The 23,874-nt window shown below is 39.1% G+C and overlaps 1 protein-coding gene across 4 annotated transcripts in view; it reads left to right on the top strand.

Moving 5' to 3' along the window:
- Window positions 1–23,874, top strand: part of EIF4B (eukaryotic translation initiation factor 4B) — a 33,246-nt gene that overhangs the window by 3,433 nt on the left and 5,939 nt on the right. For all 4 annotated transcript variants that reach the window (XM_049883231.1, XM_049883233.1, XM_049883234.1 and 1 more), the window contains exons 2-9: window positions 6,052–6,189; window positions 8,361–8,569; window positions 10,752–10,868; window positions 12,503–12,557; window positions 13,422–13,556; window positions 18,569–18,706; window positions 18,811–18,984; window positions 22,195–22,423. In XM_049883231.1, the coding sequence (XP_049739188.1) occupies window positions 6,052–6,189; window positions 8,361–8,569; window positions 10,752–10,868; window positions 12,503–12,557; window positions 13,422–13,556; window positions 18,569–18,706; window positions 18,811–18,984; window positions 22,195–22,423 (1,195 nt within the window). The remainder of the gene's footprint in view (window positions 1–6,051; window positions 6,190–8,360; window positions 8,570–10,751; window positions 10,869–12,502; window positions 12,558–13,421; window positions 13,557–18,568; window positions 18,707–18,810; window positions 18,985–22,194; window positions 22,424–23,874) is intronic.

Consider the following 23,874-nt stretch of genomic DNA (forward strand, 5'->3'; position numbering starts at 1 on the left):
AGCATTTATTTTGTTTCATTATGTAAGCAGTCAAATTGAGTGTCTCTGGAAGGGTGAGGAAAAAGCAATATGACATTTTCTTCTGATTGTCAAGAGGAAAAATTTGGGCACAGACAAGAGGTCACGTAACTGAACACAGGGATTGAGATGCTAGAGCTTATAAATCTTGACCAAGTCTTTATTGTCTGCCATACTGAACTGTACAGTGCAGTAAAGGTGTGAAGTCATGATATTGTATGAAACATCTTCATGGCTGTGCTCTAAGCAGCAGTATAATCAGTATTTGGGTGGATTGATCACATTTTTACAATATTGTTTCAGAAAACATGTTGAGCATTGATTCGTTTTTAATTGTGGAGAATTTGTCAGGTCTATTTTTTTTTTAGGTTTCACTTTTTAACAACAGCTTTATTGAAATAGAATTCACATACCATAAAATTTACTCTCTTAAAGTGTGCAGTTTAGTGGGTTTTTGTATGTTCCCCACAATGTCTAACTATCACCACTATCTAATATCAGAATATTTTCATCACCCCAAATAGATGCCTCATACATATCAGCAGTCACTTCCCATCCCATCACCCATCCCCGCTCCCCCACCCCCCGGCCTCTCTCAACCACTAATCTCCTTTCTGTCTCTAAGGATTTATCTGTTCTGGACATTTGTGACTGGCTTGGATAAAAGCTATGGCGAATCCACCAGGTGTTCCTTGGAAACCCTGTGGTACAGTTGTACTCTGTCCTATGGGGGTCGCAGAGTCGGAATTGACACGACAGCAATGGGTTTTTTGTTTGGTTTGGTTTAGCATAATATTTTCAAGGGTAATCATATTGTAAGATGTATCAGTATACCTTTTTATGGTCAAATAATATTCCATTGTATGAATACACCACATTTTGTTCATCTGTTCATCAGCTGGTAGATATTTGGGCTCCCCCCCCCCCCTTGTTGTGGCCATTATGAATACTACTGCTATGGACATTTCTCTACAGATTTCGTGACTCAACCTATAGGTACTAAGACATTCAGAAAGGTTGATAACCTCATGAAATAGTGGTACTTAGCCTGGCTAGATTTAAAAATAAGAAAGTTATTTTTTAACAAACCTCATCAGAATGTTAAGAGCTAGGAGACTCTCCCTTCTAGCTTAGGAAAAATGCAGGTAAGGCTGCATTTTCTGACAAATAGGCTTTATTGCTTCCAGCGCTTTAGCATGTCCTGTTTGGTGGAAATAAAAGAACTAGCAGCCAGTCTATAGATTTTATCACCCAAGGTCTGTCAGTTAGTGTTTTTACAGCTAAGATAATAGAGTAATAGGAAAACATCCTGAGGAGGAAAATTGAGGAAGCATGTCTATATATGCTATAAACCAAAACCTGTTGCTGTTGCATCGATTCCAACTCATAGCGACCCTGTATATGCGGTATAGCCTAACAATCCTGAAGATTCAAGTGTTTACTATGTTTATTGTTGTCAGTTTTCTGTTAGTGCATTTGATACATGCATTTCCTTTTGCTTGTCCTTTTATTTATTGAAGTGAAAATGTCACTTAGAACAGTGGTTCTCAGCTGGGGGCAATTTTGTCCCCTCTCCTCCAGGGGACATTTGGCAATGTCTGAAGACATGTTTCAGACAATGTCTGAAGGCATTTGTCACAAGGGGGGGGTTAGAGGCCAGAGATGCAGCTTTTATATCTATCATAACAAACCCTGTTTATTAAAAAGGCCATAAATGTCTATTGTTTAAGGACTTAACCTACTGCCAACCCACTGCCATCAAGTTGATTCTGACACATAGCGACCATATAGGACAGTACAACTGCCGCTTATGATTTCCAGGGAGAGCCTTTTGGATTTGAACCGCAGACCTTTTGGTTAGCAGCCATAGCTCTTAACCACTGTGCTACCAGGATTTCCCACTGATTGTCAGTCACGTCAGTTCTGACTCACAGCAACCCTATAGGACAGAGTTGAAATGCCCTATAGGATTTCCAGGGAGCAGCTGGTGGATTCAAACTGCCGATCTTCTTGGTTAGCAGCTGAGCTCTTAACCACTGTGCCACCAGGGCTCCACCTAGTGTATAAGCATTCGATATTCCTTGAAAACCAGTTCTACTGTGCACACATACGGTCACCATTAGTAGGAGTCAAAACGGCAACTAATCACAATTGTAATTGAGGTAGCAGGCAAATTAGTTAATTTCTGGGATGTGTGTGTGTGTGTGTGTGTAGTCCACGTGAATTTGGCCTTAAATAATCGGGACACCTTTTATTTATTTTGTGAGGTTTTTAGTTTGTTAGCTTTTTAACCAATTTACATAGGATTTTAAGGAAATTAAGATTTGGACCAGTTCAATCATTGTGGCAAGGAATTGAAACACTTGGAGCATTAAACACCTGTTTACTTACAAAGCAGAGGGGAACACTGTTGAAATCCTAAACTTTGCATTGGGCCTAGGTATTGAAGGTGCAAAGGGCACGAGAATCGTTATTTCTCAGCTATTGGAGTAAAGTGGACTGGGGGAAAAACATTGGCACCCACTCTGGGTTTATTTTGGTTTTTTAAGGATTATAGTTTCTTTTCAGTCTGCTGCTTATATTGTGACTGAGTCAGTGCTACTGCTAAATTTGAAGAAGTGTAAGTTAATTTTAGCTTGTTTTTAAGTGAAGACCACCCCTCACCCAACAATGATTTCTTAACCAGAGGTTGAGGGGTTGCGGGGATAACAGAATCAGAGGGAAAGGGGAAATTATAATTTTAAAAGACAATCTCAAATAGTATTATATTAATTTCAAAAGAGTCAAGGGGTAAAAGTTGTGAGAAACCCACATCTAGGAAGTTGATTTAAGCCAACATCAGACCAAAGTGCAGGTTAACTCCAGCTTCTGCTGTTTTGGTAATAGATTACAATGAGGAGGTAAGAGGTACCTTACTCAATCCATATTGTTCTTATGTTGAACTTGATCTCATTGTATGGGCTGACCAGCAGTTCTCTTTTTAGTCTCCCAGTGACAGGGTAGGTTAATAATTGGATATTAGCTGGTGATACTAGATTGCCCCACGAGGGTAAATATTATGTGTTTTACCTTACCCCCAGTACTGGCTAGGCCCAGATGCTCTATTTTTGAATGAGAGGATATGAAAGAAACTAAAATCAGCAGTATGCTATAAGCTTCCTGGAAACCCTGGTGGGGTTATATTTTTATAAGCTTCCTACCTCAGAGATATGCTTTTTGTTCAAATTTGCATTATTTAGCTTGTTAAAATTACCCCTAGACTTTTGCATATGAGCTAGGGGCAATATCATTGCTATAGGGCCCAACTTCTGCATAGTTGTTTTCTTTCAAAGTGGGAGAACAAATTCAGTATGACCTGGTTGATCATAAATGATACTTCTGGACCAGAATTAATCTTAAGTCACTTGAAAGAAACATGGAAACTTCACGTTCGAGGCCATCTTTTCTCTGTATTATTGCAACAAAGTCATTTGCTTTGCACACTGAGATCATAGAACTTCAGATTATTTTGTCCCAAAGAGGGTGTATGTAACATTCATAGCAAACAGGTCACTTTTATCTTCTGAAGGCTGAATTTTAAAAGAGGAGGATGATACCAAGTTAGAAAACAACCTTTAGTTTGTCAAATGGTGCATCAAGTTACAGACTCTTAGTCCTATTGGATTGAAAATTAGATGAGAATTGGAACATAGAGGAGGAATTCATGATTTTAAAAGCCATGAAGCTGATTTTTGTTACAACAAAGCTGCTTGCTTGTTATTAAATCATGTAGTGGCTCCTGTCAGGGGCCAGTTTTAGAACTTGGTCACTTCTCTTCTGAATTAGCTTCTCATTGGTGTCATCTCAGAGAAAGTTCTGAGGACTGAATAGACAGAGCCATTTGGAGAGTCCTAAAAATTACCAAGAAAAACATTTAAATGTGTTGATTGTTAAGGTTTTCTTCTTGTATTTCCCTTTTAGTATCATGTCTCATCTTTGTGTGTGGTATTAAGATAGGGAGGGAGACAGTCTTTTTTCTAGGTATATGAGTATTTTTTTTTTAAAATTGTCATTGACTCCAACTCATGGCAACCATATGTATATGAGAGTAAACTGTGCCATGGGATTTTCAGTGACTCATTTTTCCAAGGTAGATCACCAGGCATTTCTCCCAAGACAACTCTTTCAAGGTCACATGGTTAGGATAGCCTGTCATCCAAACCCAAACCAAACTCGCTGCTTCCGAGTTGATTACGACTCATAGCGACCCTATAGGACAGAGTAGAACTGCCCCATAGAGTTTCCAAGAAGCGCCTGGTGGATTCAAACTGCCGACCTTTTGGTTGGCACCCATAGCTCTTAACTGCTATGCCACCAGGGTTTCCAGCCTGTCACAGAACTAATACTAAGCTTCTTAGAGACTGAGGACCAGCCCTGGACTTTGTTGAAAAAACTTGGGTTTTAATTGTAGCTCTGCCATCTAATGTCTCTGTAATTTTAGGCTAGTCATTTAACCTCTCTGAGGCTTAGTTTCCTTTTCTGTAAACTGATAGTAATGATTCCTATTTCACGTGGTTACTTTACAAGTATCATATCAAGCAATCCTTAAATGTGTTATACAGAATATATGTTATTAAGGATAGGGGTTTTGTTTTATTTACCTTTGCGTCCCAGAAGCAACAAATACAATAACCTGTCTAGGGCTGGGGACCATGGTCTCGGGATGTGTAGCTCAACTGGTATAACATAGTCTATAAAGAAGATCGGAAACGCGGGTAGCGTAGTGGTTAAGTGCTAGGGCTGGTAACCAAAAGGTCAGCAGTTTGAATCCACCAGGCGCTCCTTGGAAACTCTATGGGGCAGTTCTACTCTGTCCAAGTAGGGTTGCTATGAGTCGGAATTGACTCGACGGTAGCGGGCTTTTTTTTTTTTTTTTATAAAGAAAATGTTCTACATCCAACTGGTAAACAGCAAGTTGGGTCTTAAAAGCCTTCAAGTGGCCATCTAAGATATATTTAATGGCCCCATCCCAGTGGAAGCAAAGAAGAATGAAGAAGACCAAAGACACATGGGAAAGGTTAGTCCAAAGGACTGATGGACTATAACCTCCACCAGACTGAGCCCAGAGCAACTAGATGGTGCCCAGCTACTACCGCCGACTACTCTAACAGGGATCAGAATAGAGGATCCCGGACAGAATGGGAGAAAAATATAGAACAAAATTCAAACTCACACACACACAAAAAAAAGACCAGGCTTGCTGGTCTGACAGACTGTAGAGACCCCAAGAGTATGGCCTCTGAATACCCTTTTAACTCAGTACTGAAGTCACTCCTGAGGTTCACCTTTTGGCCAAAGATTAGACAGGCCTATAGGGCCAGTGATACCACGTGAGGGATGTGCTTCATAGTTCAGTCATGTATACGAGATGAATGGGCACATCAGCCCAGCAGCAAAGGCAGGAAGGGAGGGACAGGTAAACTGGACAAGTGGAAACGGAACCTGGAGTAGAGAAGCAGATAGTGTTGACACATCACGGGGTTGGCAACCAGTATATTAACTGAGAAACTAATAGGCTCTGTAAACTTTCATCTAAGTCACAATTTTGAAAAATCATAATAAAAAAAAATTTTACACGTTAAAAAAAAGTAGTTGCTAAATCAAACATCTCAGAAGCTATACGAGTGGATATAGTAGGAGTATAAGATTGCTCTCCCCACTTTTACTGTCCAAAAGGGGACTATTGAACATCCTTCTAGACCCTTTTCCATGCATAAATGTATAATGTATGTTTAACCAAAACGGGCTCATGTGGTATGTATTATGCAACTTTTTTAAATTTTTTCATTAACTATTGGGTTCTTCCTTGCCATTATATCGTGCCTTCTCCTTATTGATATCTGCATAGTATTTCTTCATATCGGTGTGGGATAATCCAATCCCTTATAGCCATTATGTTTTTCCCCTTAAAAATGTATTTAACAGTTTTCATTGTACAGTTCTGTGAATTCCTGAGTATTGGTGAATAATCTTTCTCTTGCTTTTTTAAAACAGCAAAAAAGAAGAATAAGAAGGGGAAGACTATCTCCCTAACAGATTTCCTGGCTGAGGATGGGGGGACTGGTGGAGGAAGCACCTATGTCCCCAAACCAGTCAGCTGGGCTGATGAAACAGATGACCTGGAAGGAGATGGTAATTTTTGTTTTGTTTTCCATCATGCTTGGAATTTTCTTTATCTTCTAGATAAAACTTATTCCATAATAACTTATGAATCACTAAAAATAAGTTTCTTTTCTTACAAGATTCACATTTGTTGTTAAACTGAGTTCTAGATAGTTAAAATGTCAATCATTGGACTTGCCAAAGATTTCAGTTTTTTATAGAACTATAGGCATAGCTTGTCCTAGAGGTATTCAGAAGTTTATAATTTAAGAGGAACTTACTCATAGAGCTCAACTCTTAGGTTTATGTTACAGGAATGCGGTAGAGCCTGAAGTGGGGATTCGGAAGAGTTTAGCGCTGATTCTGGCACTTGCATTAATAAGATGTTCCTTTTTTTAAGCTACTATTCTTTTAGGCCTCATTTCCTTCGTTTGAAAAGTAAGGACTAGATTATCTTTTTTAAAATTCCTTCCAGGTCTAAAATTCCGTTATATCCTCATTTTTTTTTTTAAAGCTACCTTGCAGTGTAACCTGTAAGTGGTGTGTACTCAGAGCCAAGGAGTAATTCTAGGAAGTATGTGACGTCACAGTGTCTCTGAGTAATGAACATGGTCTGAGGAAAAGAATGGGTGTACTAATTAAGGTGGGGAAATGTAAGAAGGGTCATTGGGGTGTTATTTGGACAAGCCCTGTGCCTTCAGGGAGTAGCCAGAGATAGGCAGGAACTGCTCTTTATAATTATCCTGTATGACATAAACCTGATTGGCATCGTGTTTTACTAAAAGCTTCTACTACATACTGGAACAATTCTTTTGTGACCTATTTTCATAATGAAAATAAATATTTCTTACACACCAACTCCTCACTTAGCACCTATCATTATCCAACATTTTGCATTTGCAACAATAGTAAGAAATCTGCTATACAACTATTTTGTGCATTAACGAGGTGGCGAGCATGGTGGCAATGGCTGCAGAGCCTCTCCCTGGAGGAGGGTCTCAGGAGGGTCTCCAGGATGCTGTGCCTCAGTGCCCTGCTCCCACCTGCCAGTGGCGGCGGTATGTCTAGCTGTTCCCTCTGTGCCCGTCTAACACAGGCAGCACCGAGCCAGGGCACCTGTGGATTCTTACCTCCTGTGCAGCCCGAGGCCCTGCAGCTCAAAATTGCTGTGGGTTGGGAAGGGAGGAAAGAAAGAGGCATTGTAAGAAATGCGTGTGAGTTTAATGGCATCCCAAAGTGAGCTGAACTGAGCTTGAAGCCTCTGTCTTAGTGGGAACGGGTGCGTGGCCAGACCTGGAGGGCAGAGCAGGCTTTGGGGATCATGGACTGGGAGTACAGAGCTTGCCAGGTGTAGGAGTGGAGCCCTGCAGGCATCTCCTCCCTCCACCCCACTCCACCCCACCCCCATGGAAGCTCTAATGAGCACATCAGTAAATCTTAGCTGTTATTATTCCTGTGAGCATATCTTCCAAAGAAATGGACAAATGGATGGTCTGAAAATGGAGGGAAATCCTCCATTTTTGCATAACGACCTGGTCTTTGGAACCTAACTGTGGATAAGTGAGGAGTGGATATAGATCTTACTTTCCATAAAGTAGTGAAATTGAAATTGATGAGCAGGGCTGTAGAAAAGGATTTATTTGAATTTTTTTTAAGAGGGAGGATGACAAAAAATTTTTTTAATTTTCTCCAGCCTAAAGGTAGGAAAATGAGAATTGTCAGTAGTGGTTAAATATATTTGAATTACAGGTTGAATCTTAGCCCTACTGCTTTACCATCTGTGTGACTTTGGGCTAGTGAGTAAGCCTTTCTGAAATCGCAGTTTTTCTTTACTGTAGAGTGGAGAACAACCTCAGAAGATGTTCAAAAGATACGATAGAAAGTACCTGGCATATAGTGTTCCATAAGTTGTAGTGGTTATTACCCTCATTTTTTTGTTGTTGTTGCATAAGGAGTGAGAAGTATAATAATTCTGTTTACAAAAGCCTGAGCCTCTAAAGACCTTGAAATACTTTTGTCTTTTCAAATTGTTATTCTGATTTCTACCATCATTTAAGAAGTATTTTCTCTTTGTAAAGTACCCTTATTCCATTTTCTGATAAAGCTTGTTTAATACTTGGCATTTAGCATTGATCCTCTTGTTCTGTGATGCTGGTAAAGGAGGTTTCTTCTAATATCTTCTATCTACTTCTCTGTCCTAGTTTCAACCACTTGGCACAGTAACGACGATGACGTGTATAGGGCACCTCCAATTGACCGTTCTATCCTGCCCACTGCTCCACGGGCTGCTCGGGAACCCAATATCGACCGGAGCCGTCTTCCCAAATCACCACCCTACACTGCTTTTCTAGGGAATCTGCCCTACGATGTGACAGAAGACTCCATTAAGGAATTCTTTAGAGGATTAAATGTAAGTTTTTGCAGTTAACTAGATGTGAGGGGTAGCATATTGATAGTGACTGCCACTGAATTGCTATGTTGAAAAAGATCCTGGGGTTGTGACTAGGTTTGAAAGAAAAGAAATGTGTATGCAGTTGATGAGGTGGTGTTTAGGGCCTTTGGGAATGTTGTGATCCTGCACCAATCAATCAGTCTTATCAGCAGAATTAATAATGCCTTATTGATACAGAGAGGATCTGAGAAGCCTACGCCCTTTCTCATTAAGAAATTTAAAGGTGAAGATACCCGATTATGTCAAAACATGGAAAGAAAATTTATCTGAACTTAGCCATTCTGTTACTGACATTCAAGCTTATATCTAAATTACTTCTTGATTCTTTCTATGAATATATTGAGCAGATGTGTAGTTAGTATTACAGAAGAATTTGCTGAGATGGTTACTAAAGGTTTTGTGAGCTTAGTGCCACATATAACGGTATTGGCAGTGTTCATAGGCTTGCTTTAAAAAGCTGAAGGCAGGATATGTGGAGACAGTAGTGTACGAGATTTCAGAGAGATTAAAAAAGCGAGTATAGAAATGCTCAGAAGTCCCTTTGCCCAGATTTCATTAAAAAGTACTTAGAAAATCAAAATAAAAGTATGAGTAACAAGCAAGCCTATGTCCAGTTCTGTTGGGGTTTTCTCCAGAGTCTTGACCAACGAGAAGACGTTTGAAAGTACCTTTCCCCTCTGAATCTGTTTCCTCCTTTACTCTTGCTGTGCTTTTTGATTCCCTAGATCTTGTTCTCTATAATGGGCCACCGATTTCTGTAGTTGGCTTTTCTGATTCAGTTTTTTGGCTGTTACCTACAAATCTTCTCTATATAATCATATAACTAAAAGGCTGGCCTGTTTTTTATTTCACTCTTGTGGCTTTTTTAATAAAATAGTGACTACCCTCTGGCCTGTTGAGGCTATTCACAGAATTGGTTTCTGTAGCCAGCTCCCCGTTTCATATTTTGCTCCTTTTCCTACTTGAGTCGTGAGTTGAGTTAAACTAGAATTTGAAAGAGTCTATACCAAAATCTATATCTCAGGAGCCAGAGTAAAGTATCAAATCAATAATGCATAAGATGAACTTGAATATATGCAAAATGCTGAAGAAATGAAGACGTAAAATAAAGGAAAAGAAACATGGAGAGTGTCAGAAAGATGGAAAGAATATAAATATAGTGAAAAGTATTTGAAAAACATCTGAAATTGGAAATGGAAAGTGTATACCATATTGTAAATAATAAAGATTAGTACCAGGAAATGTTATATGAAACTTAAGGCTAAGGAAAGACTCCTGCAAGTTGCAATTAGAAAACACAAGTTAGCCTCAAATTAAAACCAGGTTAGTATGAATTTCTTCCTGTACTTCAAAAAGGGTAAGGATTCAATGGTTTTCCATCTTAGAATTTAGCAGAGGGTAGGGGGAGGGGTTACAGGCCAGTGTTTGATAAAGCCTGGCTATTGTTAATGTAGGAGCCCTGGTGGCCCAAGGGTTAAGCACGTGGCTGCTAACAAAAGGTTGGTGGTTCAAATCCTCCCAGTGGCATCACAGAAGAAAGCCCTGGTGATCTGCTCCCATAAAGATTACAGCCTAGAAAACCCTATGGGGTGGTTGTGCTCCATCACATGGAGTCGCTATGAGTCTAAACAGGCGCCCAACAACAGTAACATTGTTAGTATATAAAGTTCATCAGATACGTAAGTTCTCCGGAAAATAAACTGCCCAGAAAACTTTGGCAAAAAATGGTTCTAATTTCTGAGAGATGAGAATTGGAAATATATACTGAAACCAACTAAAAACATAGATGCATGATGAAGAAGTAACTAAACTAATTCTGGAATGGGCAATTGCTCTTAGTTGGGGGGAGAGGACACAAAAAGCTAGAAAGTTGGACTCAGGCAGAGTCAGAGGATACAAGGAGTACACTGAATTCATGTTCAATTTTTTTTCAAGGGTTAAATTAATATGGTTTGATATTCAAAAGGTATAACGGCGTGTACTAAAGTCTCTCTTCTATCCTTTTGTCAGTTTTCCCCTTGAAAACAACCAGGTTCTTATGTATTGAGGGAAATTTATTGTATATACAGCAAAAAAAAAAAAAAAGACAAATGAAAAAGACTATCAAACGGAAACATTTTCTGTTTCTTTACTCTTTCAGATCAGTGCAGTGCGCTTACCACGTGAACCCAGCAACCCAGAGAGATTAAAAGGTTTTGGTTACGCTGAGTTTGAGGACCTGGATTCCCTGCTCAGCGCCTTGAGCCTCAATGAAGAGGTACAGAAAGTAAAGGGAGGGAGGTGGGCGCTAGTGAGATTTCTAGTGTTTACTAATCAGACTGATATTTAGGTTGGGTCAATAACTTCCTTTTAAAGATTTTTGTAATATCTACCCCAAAAAGCCTGGATTATTTAATAATGTATCACTAAACATTCAATCCCTAGCAAATTACACCTCACTTCAGCAGTTTCAGCATGCCCCGATAATTCATGGAGGTGTTTAGGTGAAAAATTGTAGAAGAAACTCACCATGCCAAGTCTTTAATAAAAGCTTCATGTTCGTTTATTCACAGCCTTGCTTTGGCTCTCATGGCTTTTATTAATCAGTTTAGTATTAAAAGGCACTGTCTCATTTTTGGAGAAATATTTTTTTATATTTCTCATTGGAGTATCATTTTTAATATATGCCCCTAGAAGTGTTTCACAGGAGAATGACAATGTAGACATGCAGTCTTCTGCTTTTCAGCACTACCCTTAACTGTTTTTCAATCCAGAGACAAGAGAGGTTCAAGAGGGAGAGGAGATTTAGCTGTTAATACATGAGGCAAATGAGAACTAATTGAATTGTAATGGTTAAGTGATTGGTGTCATCTAGCGATTCTTAGATTGGCCCAAGCAACAAGTGGAAGCATTTAGTTATCTGTTAGTAATGGAAGTTCCTAATCCAGTAACTGCTTTTTTACCTCTGGTCACTTTAGAAATCAAACTAATTATGTTGGAAAGGAAAAGGCTTTTTTTCCTCCTCTAACTCCGGGAACCCTTCTTTGTTGAGGAGACAGTTTCCTGTGCCATAATTCTGTAGTTGAAATCTGCCTTTTAACATGAAGATTGAAGTCAGTAGTCCTTATAAATATTTTTGCTGTCTCATAATTAAGTACCATCACAATAATTGAAGTAAATGTCAAATGGGTATGAAAAATTGTGTGAATAGTTAAATACATGCAAGGCTGTAGGGTTGTTCAAGTTCTCAGATCATTTTTATATTTTATTCACATAGCTCATCTTTAACTTGACTTTCCTTAGTCCGGATAAGAAAAGGAATACCACACAATTGTTATTATTTGAAATTTGTTGGATTGACTATTACTTAAAATATTGCCATGGTCTAGATTTAATATAATTCTAGATGTTCGTAACTTAAGCTCATTGTTACCCTTCTTCAACTGGAGACTCTACTACGAAATGAGGAAAAATGAGTAGTAGAATAATGAGGTTCAAAGTATGTAAATAATGATGTGGGAAAGGGAAATCAGAGGGTATCCGTGGAGGAACTGATTTATCCGAAGGTAATAATGTCGAGTGAAAGAACCTGAGATTTTGGACAAGAGACCATGCTTTATGCAACTTCGCTAGTGCATAGTAATGGCTCTATAAATGTTAAGATGGTTAACCTTAAATTCATTTAAAACCAATTTAAACCTTAATCCTTAGGAATTACTAAGGGATTATTTCCATTTTCAAGCCTTTATAAAGGATTCTTTAGCTAACAGGTGGGAGTGTTAGCTAGATTACAGTGTTTTTCCTTTATCTTCCTTCCCCCAGTGCTTCTGCTATGCCCAGACGTTCAAGGTCAATCATGGGATTTGTGCATAATGGGGCAAAAGGTTGGTTAATATGGTCCTATGCTCTCAGTCTCTAGGTAACAGGAGAATTCGAGTGGATGTTGCTGATCAAGCACAGGATAAAGGTAAGAAAGCTGGTAGAAATTTTCCTGTTTTTGTCATGGTCCTAGGATGACAAAGCAGAGGTGTTCTTTCCCAGAAATTTTTAATAGAGGTAGACAATGGTGGGCCTACTTGAATCTAGAGTAGTGGTTCTCAACGAGGGAGAGGTTTGCCCTATAGGAAACTGTTGGCAATGTTTGGAGACATTTTTGGTTGTCACGACAGAGGGACATGCTACTGGATCTAATAGGTAGAATCTGGGCATGCTGCTAAACATCTTACAGTGCACAGAATAGCTCCCCCCAACAAAGAATTGTCCAGGCCAAATGACAAGATGGAGAAGCCCTGATCCGGGTGTTAATGTTATAAATGTGTTAGGTACGGAGCAGTACGCTGGGCACATGAAAGACATAATTCATGGATGTGTCGGGCTCCTGGCCTACACAGAACATGGGATAGAAAAGGTCCAAACCAGTAGCAGTAAATGTGAGGAAGAGAATCATTCAGTTGAGTTGGGGGCTGGGCAACTTCGTGATGAGGCCGTGATATAAAAGAAATACAGTACAGTAAGGGAGTTTTTTTACACCTGTGAGAGGTATTAAGGAACCCTGGTGGTGCAGTGGTCAGGCACTCAGCTGTTAATGGAGAGGTCGGCCGTTCAAACCCCCCAGCCACTCTGTGGGAGAAAGATGGGCCAGTCTGCTTCCATAAAGATTTGTACATTTGGAAACCCTATGGGGCAGTTCTACTCTGTCCTGTAAGGTCACTGTGAGTTGAAATTGACTTGACAGCAATGGGTTTTTGTTCTGTTTTGTTTTGTTTTTTGAGAGATATTTGGCAAAAATTTTGTGAGCTAATTTACGTTTTTTTGTTGTTTTAATATATAGACAGGGATGATCGTTCTTTTGGCCGAGATAGAAATCGGGATTCTGACAAAACAGATACAGACTGGAGGGCCCGTCCAACCACAGACAGCTTTGATGACTACCCCCCTAGAAGAGGTGATGATAGCTTTGGAGACAGTAAGTTCATTTTATAAAGTTCATTTCTTTCATGCTTGGGGGTTTAGCAATAGTACAAATGTGTTGATGTAAATGATCACATTAGCAGATAGAAGAGGTAAAAGCAATAGATACAGAAAACATATTGATAATTTGGTAATATCCAAAATAATTGATACAGACACAGAAAAGAACTAGTAAATTCATAATTTAAAAAGTAAAAACCTTACCAAAGAATAGATGGTACATTTCTTAACTTGATGGTTGGTATATACAGTGAAACATTAGAAACATTCCCTTTAAAATCAGGAATAAGACAAGGACATCTGCTATTCAACATTGTACTTAAGCTCCTCCTAGCCAGCATAATAAAAAAAAATGTGTAATTATCAGACATAATTGGGGGTGGGCAGGTTGAGACAGTTGTTTATAAAGAAATCCAGCAGATACTATGAAGCAAACTGTTTGAACCTAATAAGCATTGAGCAAAAATTGCCAGGGCAAGAGCAGTATACAAAAATTGGTTGGGATACTGTGTACTAGCAGCAAACAATTAAAATGTAACTTTTTTTAATTTTATTCTTAATTTTATTTTTGTCGAAAGTATACACAGCAAAACCTAGTCCCATTCCTCAGTTTCTAGACATAATAATTAATGGCATTGGTTACATTTTTCACATTGTATCACCATTCTTGTTATTTGTGTTCTAGTTGTTTCACTTCCTTCTCCTTAATCTCCCTGCCCCCCAGTCTTCTCGTCTATTCTTTAAAATAGCCGCTGGCCCTTTGGTCTTACTGATTTTTTTCTTTTTTAAAGAAACTCAGTACTCGAGGATGACAGTCTTTATTTTGGGGCTAAACTGTAGTTTAGTTTAAAGGTGACTCGAGGGGATAATTTGAATTCAAGGCTTGAAGAGTAACTCAGGGCCATAGTCTCAGGGACTTGTCCAATCTCAGTAGGTCCACTAAGTCTGGATTCATTAAGAATTTGAAGTTCTGTTCCACGTGTTTTTCCCTTTTTATCAGGATTCATCCATTGTGTTCCTGATGAGGCACCATCTAGTTCTTCTGGTCTCAAAGTGTAGGAAGCAGTGGTTCACGTAGACAGTCCTGTAGTCCAGCCCTTCTCTGATTCTTTTCCTTATTTCTCTTTTGTTCCAGACAAATAAAGATCAATAGTTGTATCTTAGATGACTGCTCCTAAGCTTTTAAGACCCCAGATAGTACTTATCATACTGGAAGGTAGAATATAAACTTTTTAAAACCTGTCAGTTGATTGGATTGTACCACAAGACCATGGCCCTAAGCCTCCAGACTAAAAGAATTGATCCCATGAGATAATTTTTATGTCTGATGAGTATCAGCATCTGTAGGTTCCGCCCTTTTTTCTTGTTTTCATTGTTAAAATATAATTTTTAAGATGTTTTAAAGTAACAGAAGATTCATTCACTTAAAAAGTACTAAATGTCAACCATGTGCCAGATACTGTTCTAGTCTAAGTATACAGCAGTGAACAAAACAGATCAAAAGTCCTACCTTAATTGGGCATACTTTGTAGGAGGGAGAGAGAGACAATGTATAAATGAATAAAATGTATGGTAGTTTGGACAGAGAAGGGGACTAGCAAGTGTCATGGGGGGGAGTTAGGGGTGAGTTACAACTTTTACATACACCACCTAAATCCAGGAAAAGGTTTGTAAAACATTTATGTAGAAAATTATGCAACTTCGCTAAAATACATCAAAAAAGGCTCAACACTAAAAGTAATTAAAAAAAAAAAAAAGAGAGACCTATATGGTGAAGAAAAGGGAGAGAAGTGATTTGTCCAAAAAACGCAGTAGGTTTTGGCATAACATACATGTAACAAATAGGAATAAAATTAAAAGCCTGTTATGTTGGGGGGGGAGCACATATGTCAGTATTATTATATGCTGTTAATTAATATATAAGTTCTAAAAATTGGAAAGTATGCTTGGTAATATACCCCCCTCCGTCATTTTTGCTGATGGGGGTAGTAGGGGTCCTTTAGCTGTATATATATAGCATTACTTTTAAATAACAAAACTGAGGTAAATATGGCAAGTATTGATATCCACTAAACCTGAGAGATGATTTCATAAATTTGTTATAATAACTTCTGTACTTTTCCATATGTTTGGAATATTAAGTAAAAAGAAATGGAAAGAACAACGTAAATTCACAAACATTTTAATTTTGTAAGACACCTAGCGAGTTCTGTACCAAATAATTGAGGAAGCAGTACGAGATACAGTTCCTGGTTGAGAGTAGTGTTGACAGTCCTCTTTAGTAAGATGTGGGGGAAGAAAGAACGGGGCAGAGATCAATCAGAAGGAAGCATAAATCCGTAAGTTTATATCTGACTTAAATCTTTGGGACCCAACAAAGCTCTGAGAACTATCTAGAGTACTTCGCTTCAGTACCTATACAAGAGGTGTTCTTTCGTTAACTGGTAGAAATAACTCTTGAAAGAAAAAGCAGACGATCAGAACAAGGGCCCTTTTTATAGTCAAGATGCGTGACCACATTCTCACTTGAAATGTTGAGTTTAGAGCAGGCAGGAGTAGCATCTTGCAGGATGGATAGCAAGAAAGAGTGAAGGTGCTGTCATTACCCAAAGCTGCCAGGTATAAGGCCTTAGGTGATGGCCTCAAAGTCAAATTTCTCATAGCCCAACATGAGTTGGAGACCCCAGACTACAGTGAAACCTGTGAAAGCTGGAACTCACCTGGACTGCCTTGTTTTTCTGGGTCTTGCTAGTTTTCTGCCTTTCACAGGGTACAGTCTCCACTTTCCTATCACTGTCTAGTGGAAACTGTTTTAGTTGTCCCTTTCTGACAGGTTTCTGCCTTACACAGGTTCTGGCTTTCGCAGGTTCTTTTACTGTATACCAAGAGGTCGGTCATTCTTTATCAGAAGGATTCTATGGACATGATGTCAGAGACTCCTATCCTAAGTGTTAGGCCAAAAAAAAAAACCCCTTTGGGAGGCTCTAAATATTACTGTAAAACCTCAGCAAATATTTGTGCCCTGGCTAACTGTCCAGTAACAGCATACTAAGGTGCTTCTTCACCGTGCGTCTGTGTTTTCTCTGTGATTGCAAGCCTGTTAGAATTTTAATATTATGTAAATAATCAAGTACAGAGTTCATTTTCTGCTCCAGAAATTTAAAATATTGTCAAAGGAAATGCATGGCTGTTTTTTGTTTTGTTTTTTGTAACCTATGTTAGATTTTCTTCTGTATATAATTATTTTACTAACAGCATGTCCTTTAATTTATGAAAATTAAAATATTAGGAAATGTTACATCTGGTGACATTGACAAAATGTCGTTTCCAAAATGAAATAAATCATTGTTTAAAAGGAAGTAGTCACAAAAATAAGATCCGTGTGTGGCTTGCACACACAAATTATTAGCCCTGAAAATGTTTTTAAGGTTGGGGTTTTTTTGTTAGTTGGTTTTGTTTTTAATTTAGTTGTCCTGTATTACAAACAGATTTTTCATATGAAAATCTGCATTTCCAGCTTCTCTTGGAAAATTGGAAGATCTGGGTGCCGTCAGTTGGAGCTAAATAACAGCTCTGCTTTCTATAACTGGCTTCTACTGCCCATTTTACCATCTGAGCTACTACACTCTTTTAAACAAATTTCTGGTATTTGGGGCATCTGATACTGATATAGAGCCCTGGTAGCGCAGTGGTTAAAAGCTTGGGTACTGACCAAAAGGTCGGCAGTTCGAATCCACCAGCCAACTCCAGGCTGTTCTACTCTGTCCTATAGGGTTGCCGTAAGTCAAAATCAACTTGATGGCAATGGGTTTGGTTTCACTGGTTTTGGATACTAATATACATCTCTGGCGTAAAATACAGAATATAACGTTTCAAATAATGTGTCATGAACACATTAAATATACCTCTCAATTTTTAATGGCTGCTCTGCATGGTTGCCTCATAATTTAAACTATACCTTGTTAGGTGCTCCACAGTTTTACTATTATAAACAGCATTGCAATGAACATTTTTATACACCTATTCTTTGTTCAGCGTCCAGTTATTTCCTTGGGATAAATTCCTAGAAATTGAATTACTGGCCCAGAGGGAAGGTGTGCCTGATCTGAATTTTTTTTATTAAGCTTTTTAATGCATATTTCTAGGGATCACTGGTAGCTCAGCAGTTAAGCACTTGGCTGCTAATTGAAAGTTTGGTGGTTAGAGCCCACTCAGCAGCTCCATGGGAGAAAGACATGGCAGTCTGTTCCCATAAAATTAAAGCTTTGAAAGCTGTATAGGGGAAGATGTGCTTTGTTACATGGGGTCGCTATGAGTCGAAATCAACTAAACGGCACACAACAATAACTGCATATTTCTAAAACAACTTTCAGAGTGGCTGTACTGTTTTAAGCTCTCATTGACAGTACAGTAATTGACATATTCCCCTAAATTTTGCCAACACTGGGGTACAAAGATTTGTATTAATCTTTGCCCTTTTAGGAATAGGAAAACAATGTCCTATTTTTGTTTCTGTTACTTAAGTAATTAGACAATATATTTCACATACTTTTTTCCCAGATTTGTGCTATGAGTATTTTCCTGTGCTGAACTTTTTAAAGTGGTCTTTGGTTCTTTGTTATCAAGCATACAAAATTCCGACTATACTTTATTCTAGTATTCTGTGCTTACATTTTTATATTTAAACCTTCGATCCTTCTGGAAATTCATCATGGGATTATATACAGATTACACTTTTTCCTCCCTTCTGAATTGTTAGTCCAGCAACATTTATTGAATTACGGGGGAAATTTTTCAAAGAGATCAGATAAATTCAAGAAGAGCTTGATTTGATATACATTCTTTCACTTTGGATATAATGTGATTTATTTTAATGAAAACTGAGGCATAGCAGTGAATACAAATTCATGACATCAAATTGACCTAATGGGCTGTCATGTTTCTTTCTGATGATGACACCAAAGAAACAAAGGGGATATTATTACCTGTCATTTTTGTTTTCTCTAGAGTACCGTGATCGTTACGATTCAGACCGGTATCGTGACGGCTATCGTGATGGCTATCGTGACGGCCCACGCCGGGATATGGATCGCTATGGGGGCCGGGATCGATATGATGACCGGGGCAGCAGAGACTATGATAGAGGTAATTATAAAGCACAGTTAGGTTAAATGGCTTTCTTTCAAGAACTCCTTTTTTGCCATTTCTTTGTTCCAGGGTGATGAATGTAATTTGGAACCTATTTACAGGCTATGACTCCAGGATAGGCAGTGGCAGAAGAGCGTTTGGTAGTGGGTACCGAAGGGATGATGACTACAGAGGAGGTGGGGACCGCTATGAAGACCGATACGACAGAAGGGACGATCGGTCGTGGGGCTCCAGAGATGATTACTCTCGGGATGATTATAGGCGTGATGATAGAGGTAATCATTTTCTTTTGCTTACTTATGGAGCAGACCACTGAGAAGACAGATTGGAATGCTCGTTATGTTTCAGATCCCACAAGTAGGCACAAATCTGTTTCATACATTATAAAGGAGGCAGCAGAGTATAGTGGAAAGAGCATTGAATAAGGATGTCATCATGGGAATAAAGCAAAGTCCAGTTCTTTCCGTCTTACATGCCTCAACATATAGGTTTTTCATTTAAAATTGTATTGAATAAACTAAGTAGAAAAGCGAAAAAACATTTGGCAAACATTCTTAAATTGGGTGATCTCATTTAACATTTAAAATCGGTGGTGGTGTTAGCCTCATTTTTCAAGTGAAGAAAATGAGACTCTGATTAAACACACAGTCTTGTAGCCAGTAATAATCAGCAGTTCCAATCCGCCAGCAGCTCCTTGTAAACCCTGTAGGGCAGTTTTGCTCTGTCCTATAGGGTCACTATGAGTCAGAAGCAACTCAGTGGCAACGGGTTTGGGTTGTTCTAGGGGGTGGTTTTTTTTTTTTGGCTGATTTCAGTACCATTACACCACAGTAATTGATGTTCCATAATTAGTGATAAGATGGCAGTATATGCATTCTAAAATTAGGCTGCTAATGCTATACTGTTTATATAAAACATATACTGTTACAAATCTGACTTATCAAAAATTATTAATAAATGATCACCACTTGTGTTCTGACTTTAACGATGTCATCAAAAAAGTAAGGTATGTAGCCCAGAGTTCTTCTAACCATAACTTATTCTTAGACCGTAGACATGGCCTTTTAACATCCCTATATTAGTCCTGACCTTTGTGCTAAGTGTTTTATGTACATCATCATCATTTAATTTTCAGTAATGAGCCAGGTGCTCATACAAGGATTATTCAGTCCTAAGAAGTTCTGTGGTATATGTATAATTAGCATTTCTGTTTTACAAGTGAGAAAAGTGGAAGCTCAGATGTGGGCCTCACTGACTCCTGACCTTTTCCTCTTTCACCATTCCTTACCTCCCCCCATTAACTGCACACCTATTTTTTCCTGTTGATCTTACCCCCTCACTCCCTCTAAAATCTGCTCCCTCTTCTCCAGAGTTGCGCTGCTACCTTTGTTCAGGTCTCATTGCTGCACCACATTACTGGCAGTTGCTTCCTAAGAGATTTCCCTACCTCACTCCATTCTCCAGATTGAGCCCAGTTGTCTTGAGAAACAAGATCTAATTAAAGTATTCTTTTCCTTTTAAAAACCTTAGTCTCCCTGTGGCCTGAAAGATATCCCTTTGTCTGTGTCTGTTTGACGTACAAGCACCGTCACCGTTTTGCCTGCCATTTACCTCTTTAGCGTTGTCCCCTACCCCTCTTCCTCTTAGGTGCATGTTCTTTGCTGAAGACTGTGCTCAGGTGTCACCATTTTGAAGCCTGCACGGGCTCTCCCAAACATAATCCCACTCTTGTATCTTTCATATGTATAAATCTGTTTTGTAGAATTTAGCACACTATATTATTCCTTTTTACACTGACTCTCCCACTAAGTTGGGCTCCTTTGTAGGCAGGAACTAAACTACATAACAGTTATTCCTGGAATAGAATCTAGCCATATAGGTGTTAAATAAATTGTTTATCAAGTTCTCAAAGGAAAAAGAAAGCAACATTGTGTACCATAGTGGAAGGAGCATTTGAGTTGCTTTGATTAATAGGATTTCATTCCCTGGTCCATTAAATATTAGCTGTATGACCTTAAGTGAGTTGTCATGTAAAAGTGAAGGTAATGGCCACTTCCCAAAGTTACACAGCTTTCAAAGGTGTCTCAGAAGCTGTATAAACTGCCAACTTAAAACCCTTACAGAAAATTGAAAACTTGAAGAGTATACTCTTTTTCTTTTTTTTTTAATTTTTATTGTGCTTTAAGTGAAAGTTTACAAATGTAGTCAGGCTCTCATACAGAAATTCACATACACTTCGCTATATACTCCTAATTGCTCTCCCCGTAATGAGACAGAAAGCACGCACTTTCCCTCCACTCTCTCTCTTTGTGTCCATTCAGCCAGCTTCTGACCCCCTCTGCCATCTCATCTCCCCTCCAGACAGGAGATGCCAACATAGTCTGAAGTGTCTACTTGATCCAGGAAGCTCATTCTTCGCCAGTATCATCTTCTATCCCATTGTCCAGTCCAGTCCAGTCCTTGTCTGAAGAGTTGGTTTTGGGAATGGCTCCTGTCTTGGGCTAACAGAAGGTCTGGGGACCATGACCACCGGGGTCCTTCTAGTCTCAGACCATTAAGTCTGGTCTTTTTACCAGAATTTGGGGTCTGCATAAATAGTATGCCCTTTTTTCTTGGAAGCACATAGGTAAGTAGTGAAAGTATGAAGACATTCATGGGAATGATAACATCAAATTCAGTCTGGTTATGAGAAGACAGCTCAGTGAGGCATGTATGATTGGGGAGGAATACTCAGGAGGCTTCAGCTGCTTTTGGGTGTCTGAAATATTTAGGATAAACAGTGATTTTAAGAAACATGATTTCCTTGAAACACTTAAGTATTTAAGTATTCTTGAAGTATTCTGACAACTTGAACTAAGGAAGAAGTCAGACTACCTTAGAATTTAAATTCATATGTTCAGCATTGCATGCTTTGCCCTGTGAATCACCCATCAAATGTATGTTAAAAAGAATGTAAGAACTTTCCTATCGTTGATACTATCGTCTTAAACTGCTGAAGGCACCCATCTTCTAGACCAGATTTTTGAACAAGGTGCTTTCGCCCAGTAGTTTGATCATGGTAGAAAATTTCTACTTAAGTAATAGTAACCATGGTAAATGTTATTTTACCATTTACATTTTTACCATTTTTTAAATCTTTGCTATGGGCTGATATTTCATCACAGATATGGTAGAGGAAAGGTTAGATTCTATTCCAAAAAAAACCCCACTGCTGTCGAGTCGATTCCGATTCATAGCGACCCTGTAGGACAGAGTAGAAGTGCCCCATAGAGTTTCCAAGGAGCGCCTGGCGGATTCCATTAGACTTGGTTATTTAAGTTGCCCGTTTCCTAATGATCTCTCATCTTACCTTTTATGCTGAATTGGCTAGGCCACTAACCTGAAGCCTGGATAGCACCTCACAGTGCTGTATCTGGGAATCTGGCTTTCAGGCATCAGCTTTTGATGATTTGAAAAACTATTACTTAGAGTTTCATTTAACTTAGGTCCCCCCCAAAGACCCAAACTGAATCTAAAGCCTCGGAGCGCTCCTAAGGAAGATGATTCCTCTGCTAGCACCTCCCAGTCCAGTCGAGCGGCATCCATCTTTGGAGGGGCAAAGCCTGTTGACACAGCTGCTAGAGAACGAGAAGTAGAAGAGCGGCTACAGAAGGAACAGGAGAAATTACAGCGTCAGCTGGATGAGCCAAAACTAGAACGACGGCCTCGAGAGAGGTAAAGTTATTTTCAATTACGGTTTCTCGTCGGTCGGTTCAGTCATTCTTAATGGGAGCAGGACACTGTCAGCATTTGGGAAATTTGTGTTGGTCTTGTTGGGTGCAGATGACAGGCATTTAGTGGGCCGGGAATGGAATGCTAGGCCATCTGCTGTATGTGAGACAGTGTCACACGAGGAAGAGTTGTTCCACGCCTCGTGATTTCCAGACGTCCTACCAGACTAGAAAAAAATAAATAAGCCTGCTACAAATGCAAGTTGCTGCCACTTTAATACAGGAGTCGGCAGATATGGCCTGTTGCCTGTGTTTGTAAATAATGTTTTGTATTGGATCACAGCCTTGCCCATTGACGTATGTATATCTGTGGCTGCTTTTGCCTTACAACAACAGGGTTGAGTAGTTGGGACAGAGGTTGTCCAGTCTACAAGCCTGAAATACTTAGTTTCTGGCTTTTTAAGAAAAAGTTTGCCATCCACTGCTTCAACTGTAAAAACCACAACCAGCTCCACTGCTGTTGATTCTGACTTATGGCGAGCCCAGGTGTTAGCAGAACTGCTCCATGGGGCTTTCCTGGCTGTGATCTTTACCGAAGCAGATCGTTAGGCCTTTTTTCTGTGATGCAGCTGGGTGGGTTTGAACCACCAGCATTTAGGCTAGCAGCGAATCACAGACCACTTGTGTCACCCAGGGACTTTACATCCACCACAGGGTTTTTGTTATTAAGAAGAGGTTGATAAAAATTGTATTTACCTTTCAAGTTACTAGGGGTAGAATAAAGTGTCTTCACTTATTTTATATTAAGTGTGGGTGGAGGCTCTAGGTGGTGCAAACAGTTGATGGACTTGGCTGCTAACCAAAAGATTAGAGGTTTGAGTCCACCCAAAGAGTTCCAAAAAATAAGGGTTTGAAAATCTTGTGGAGCAAGTTCTACTCTGACATACATGGGGTCTCCATGAGTTCGAATCAACTCAGTGGCAACTATTTGTTTGTTGTTGTTGTTGTTTATTTTAATTGTGTATTTGTTGATAGATTATCTGAGTGTTATTTCAGAATAAAGAAGACATTACAAAAGTTTATTATAAAAGGTGTATCTAATAGGATAGAGCAGTCACCTATAATAAATTAATGTTCTGAAAAACCGGGCCTAGTTTTGAATGACTTGCCAAATTGTATTACCAATAAGGGAGGGCAGTATTGTAGAAGTATTGGACTAAGGGGTATAATCAGAATCATCTGGGGGTTTTCCCGAGAGAAAGGTTATAGTAGTCATAAAATTACCGTTCTTATAGAGAGCCTAAAACTAAATGCAGTGCTTGAAACTTGATTAGATCTGTTCAGACATAAGTGCACACACATACAGGGTCACTATGAGTCAGAATCAACTCAACGGCATTGGGTTTGGTTTTATACACACATACCCATAGATAAAGCAAGTATGATAAAATATTG

Source organism: Elephas maximus, chromosome 4, assembly GCF_024166365.1.
Source record: "Elephas maximus indicus isolate mEleMax1 chromosome 4, mEleMax1 primary haplotype, whole genome shotgun sequence".
NCBI classification, from domain to species: Eukaryota; Metazoa; Chordata; class Mammalia; order Proboscidea; family Elephantidae; genus Elephas; species Elephas maximus.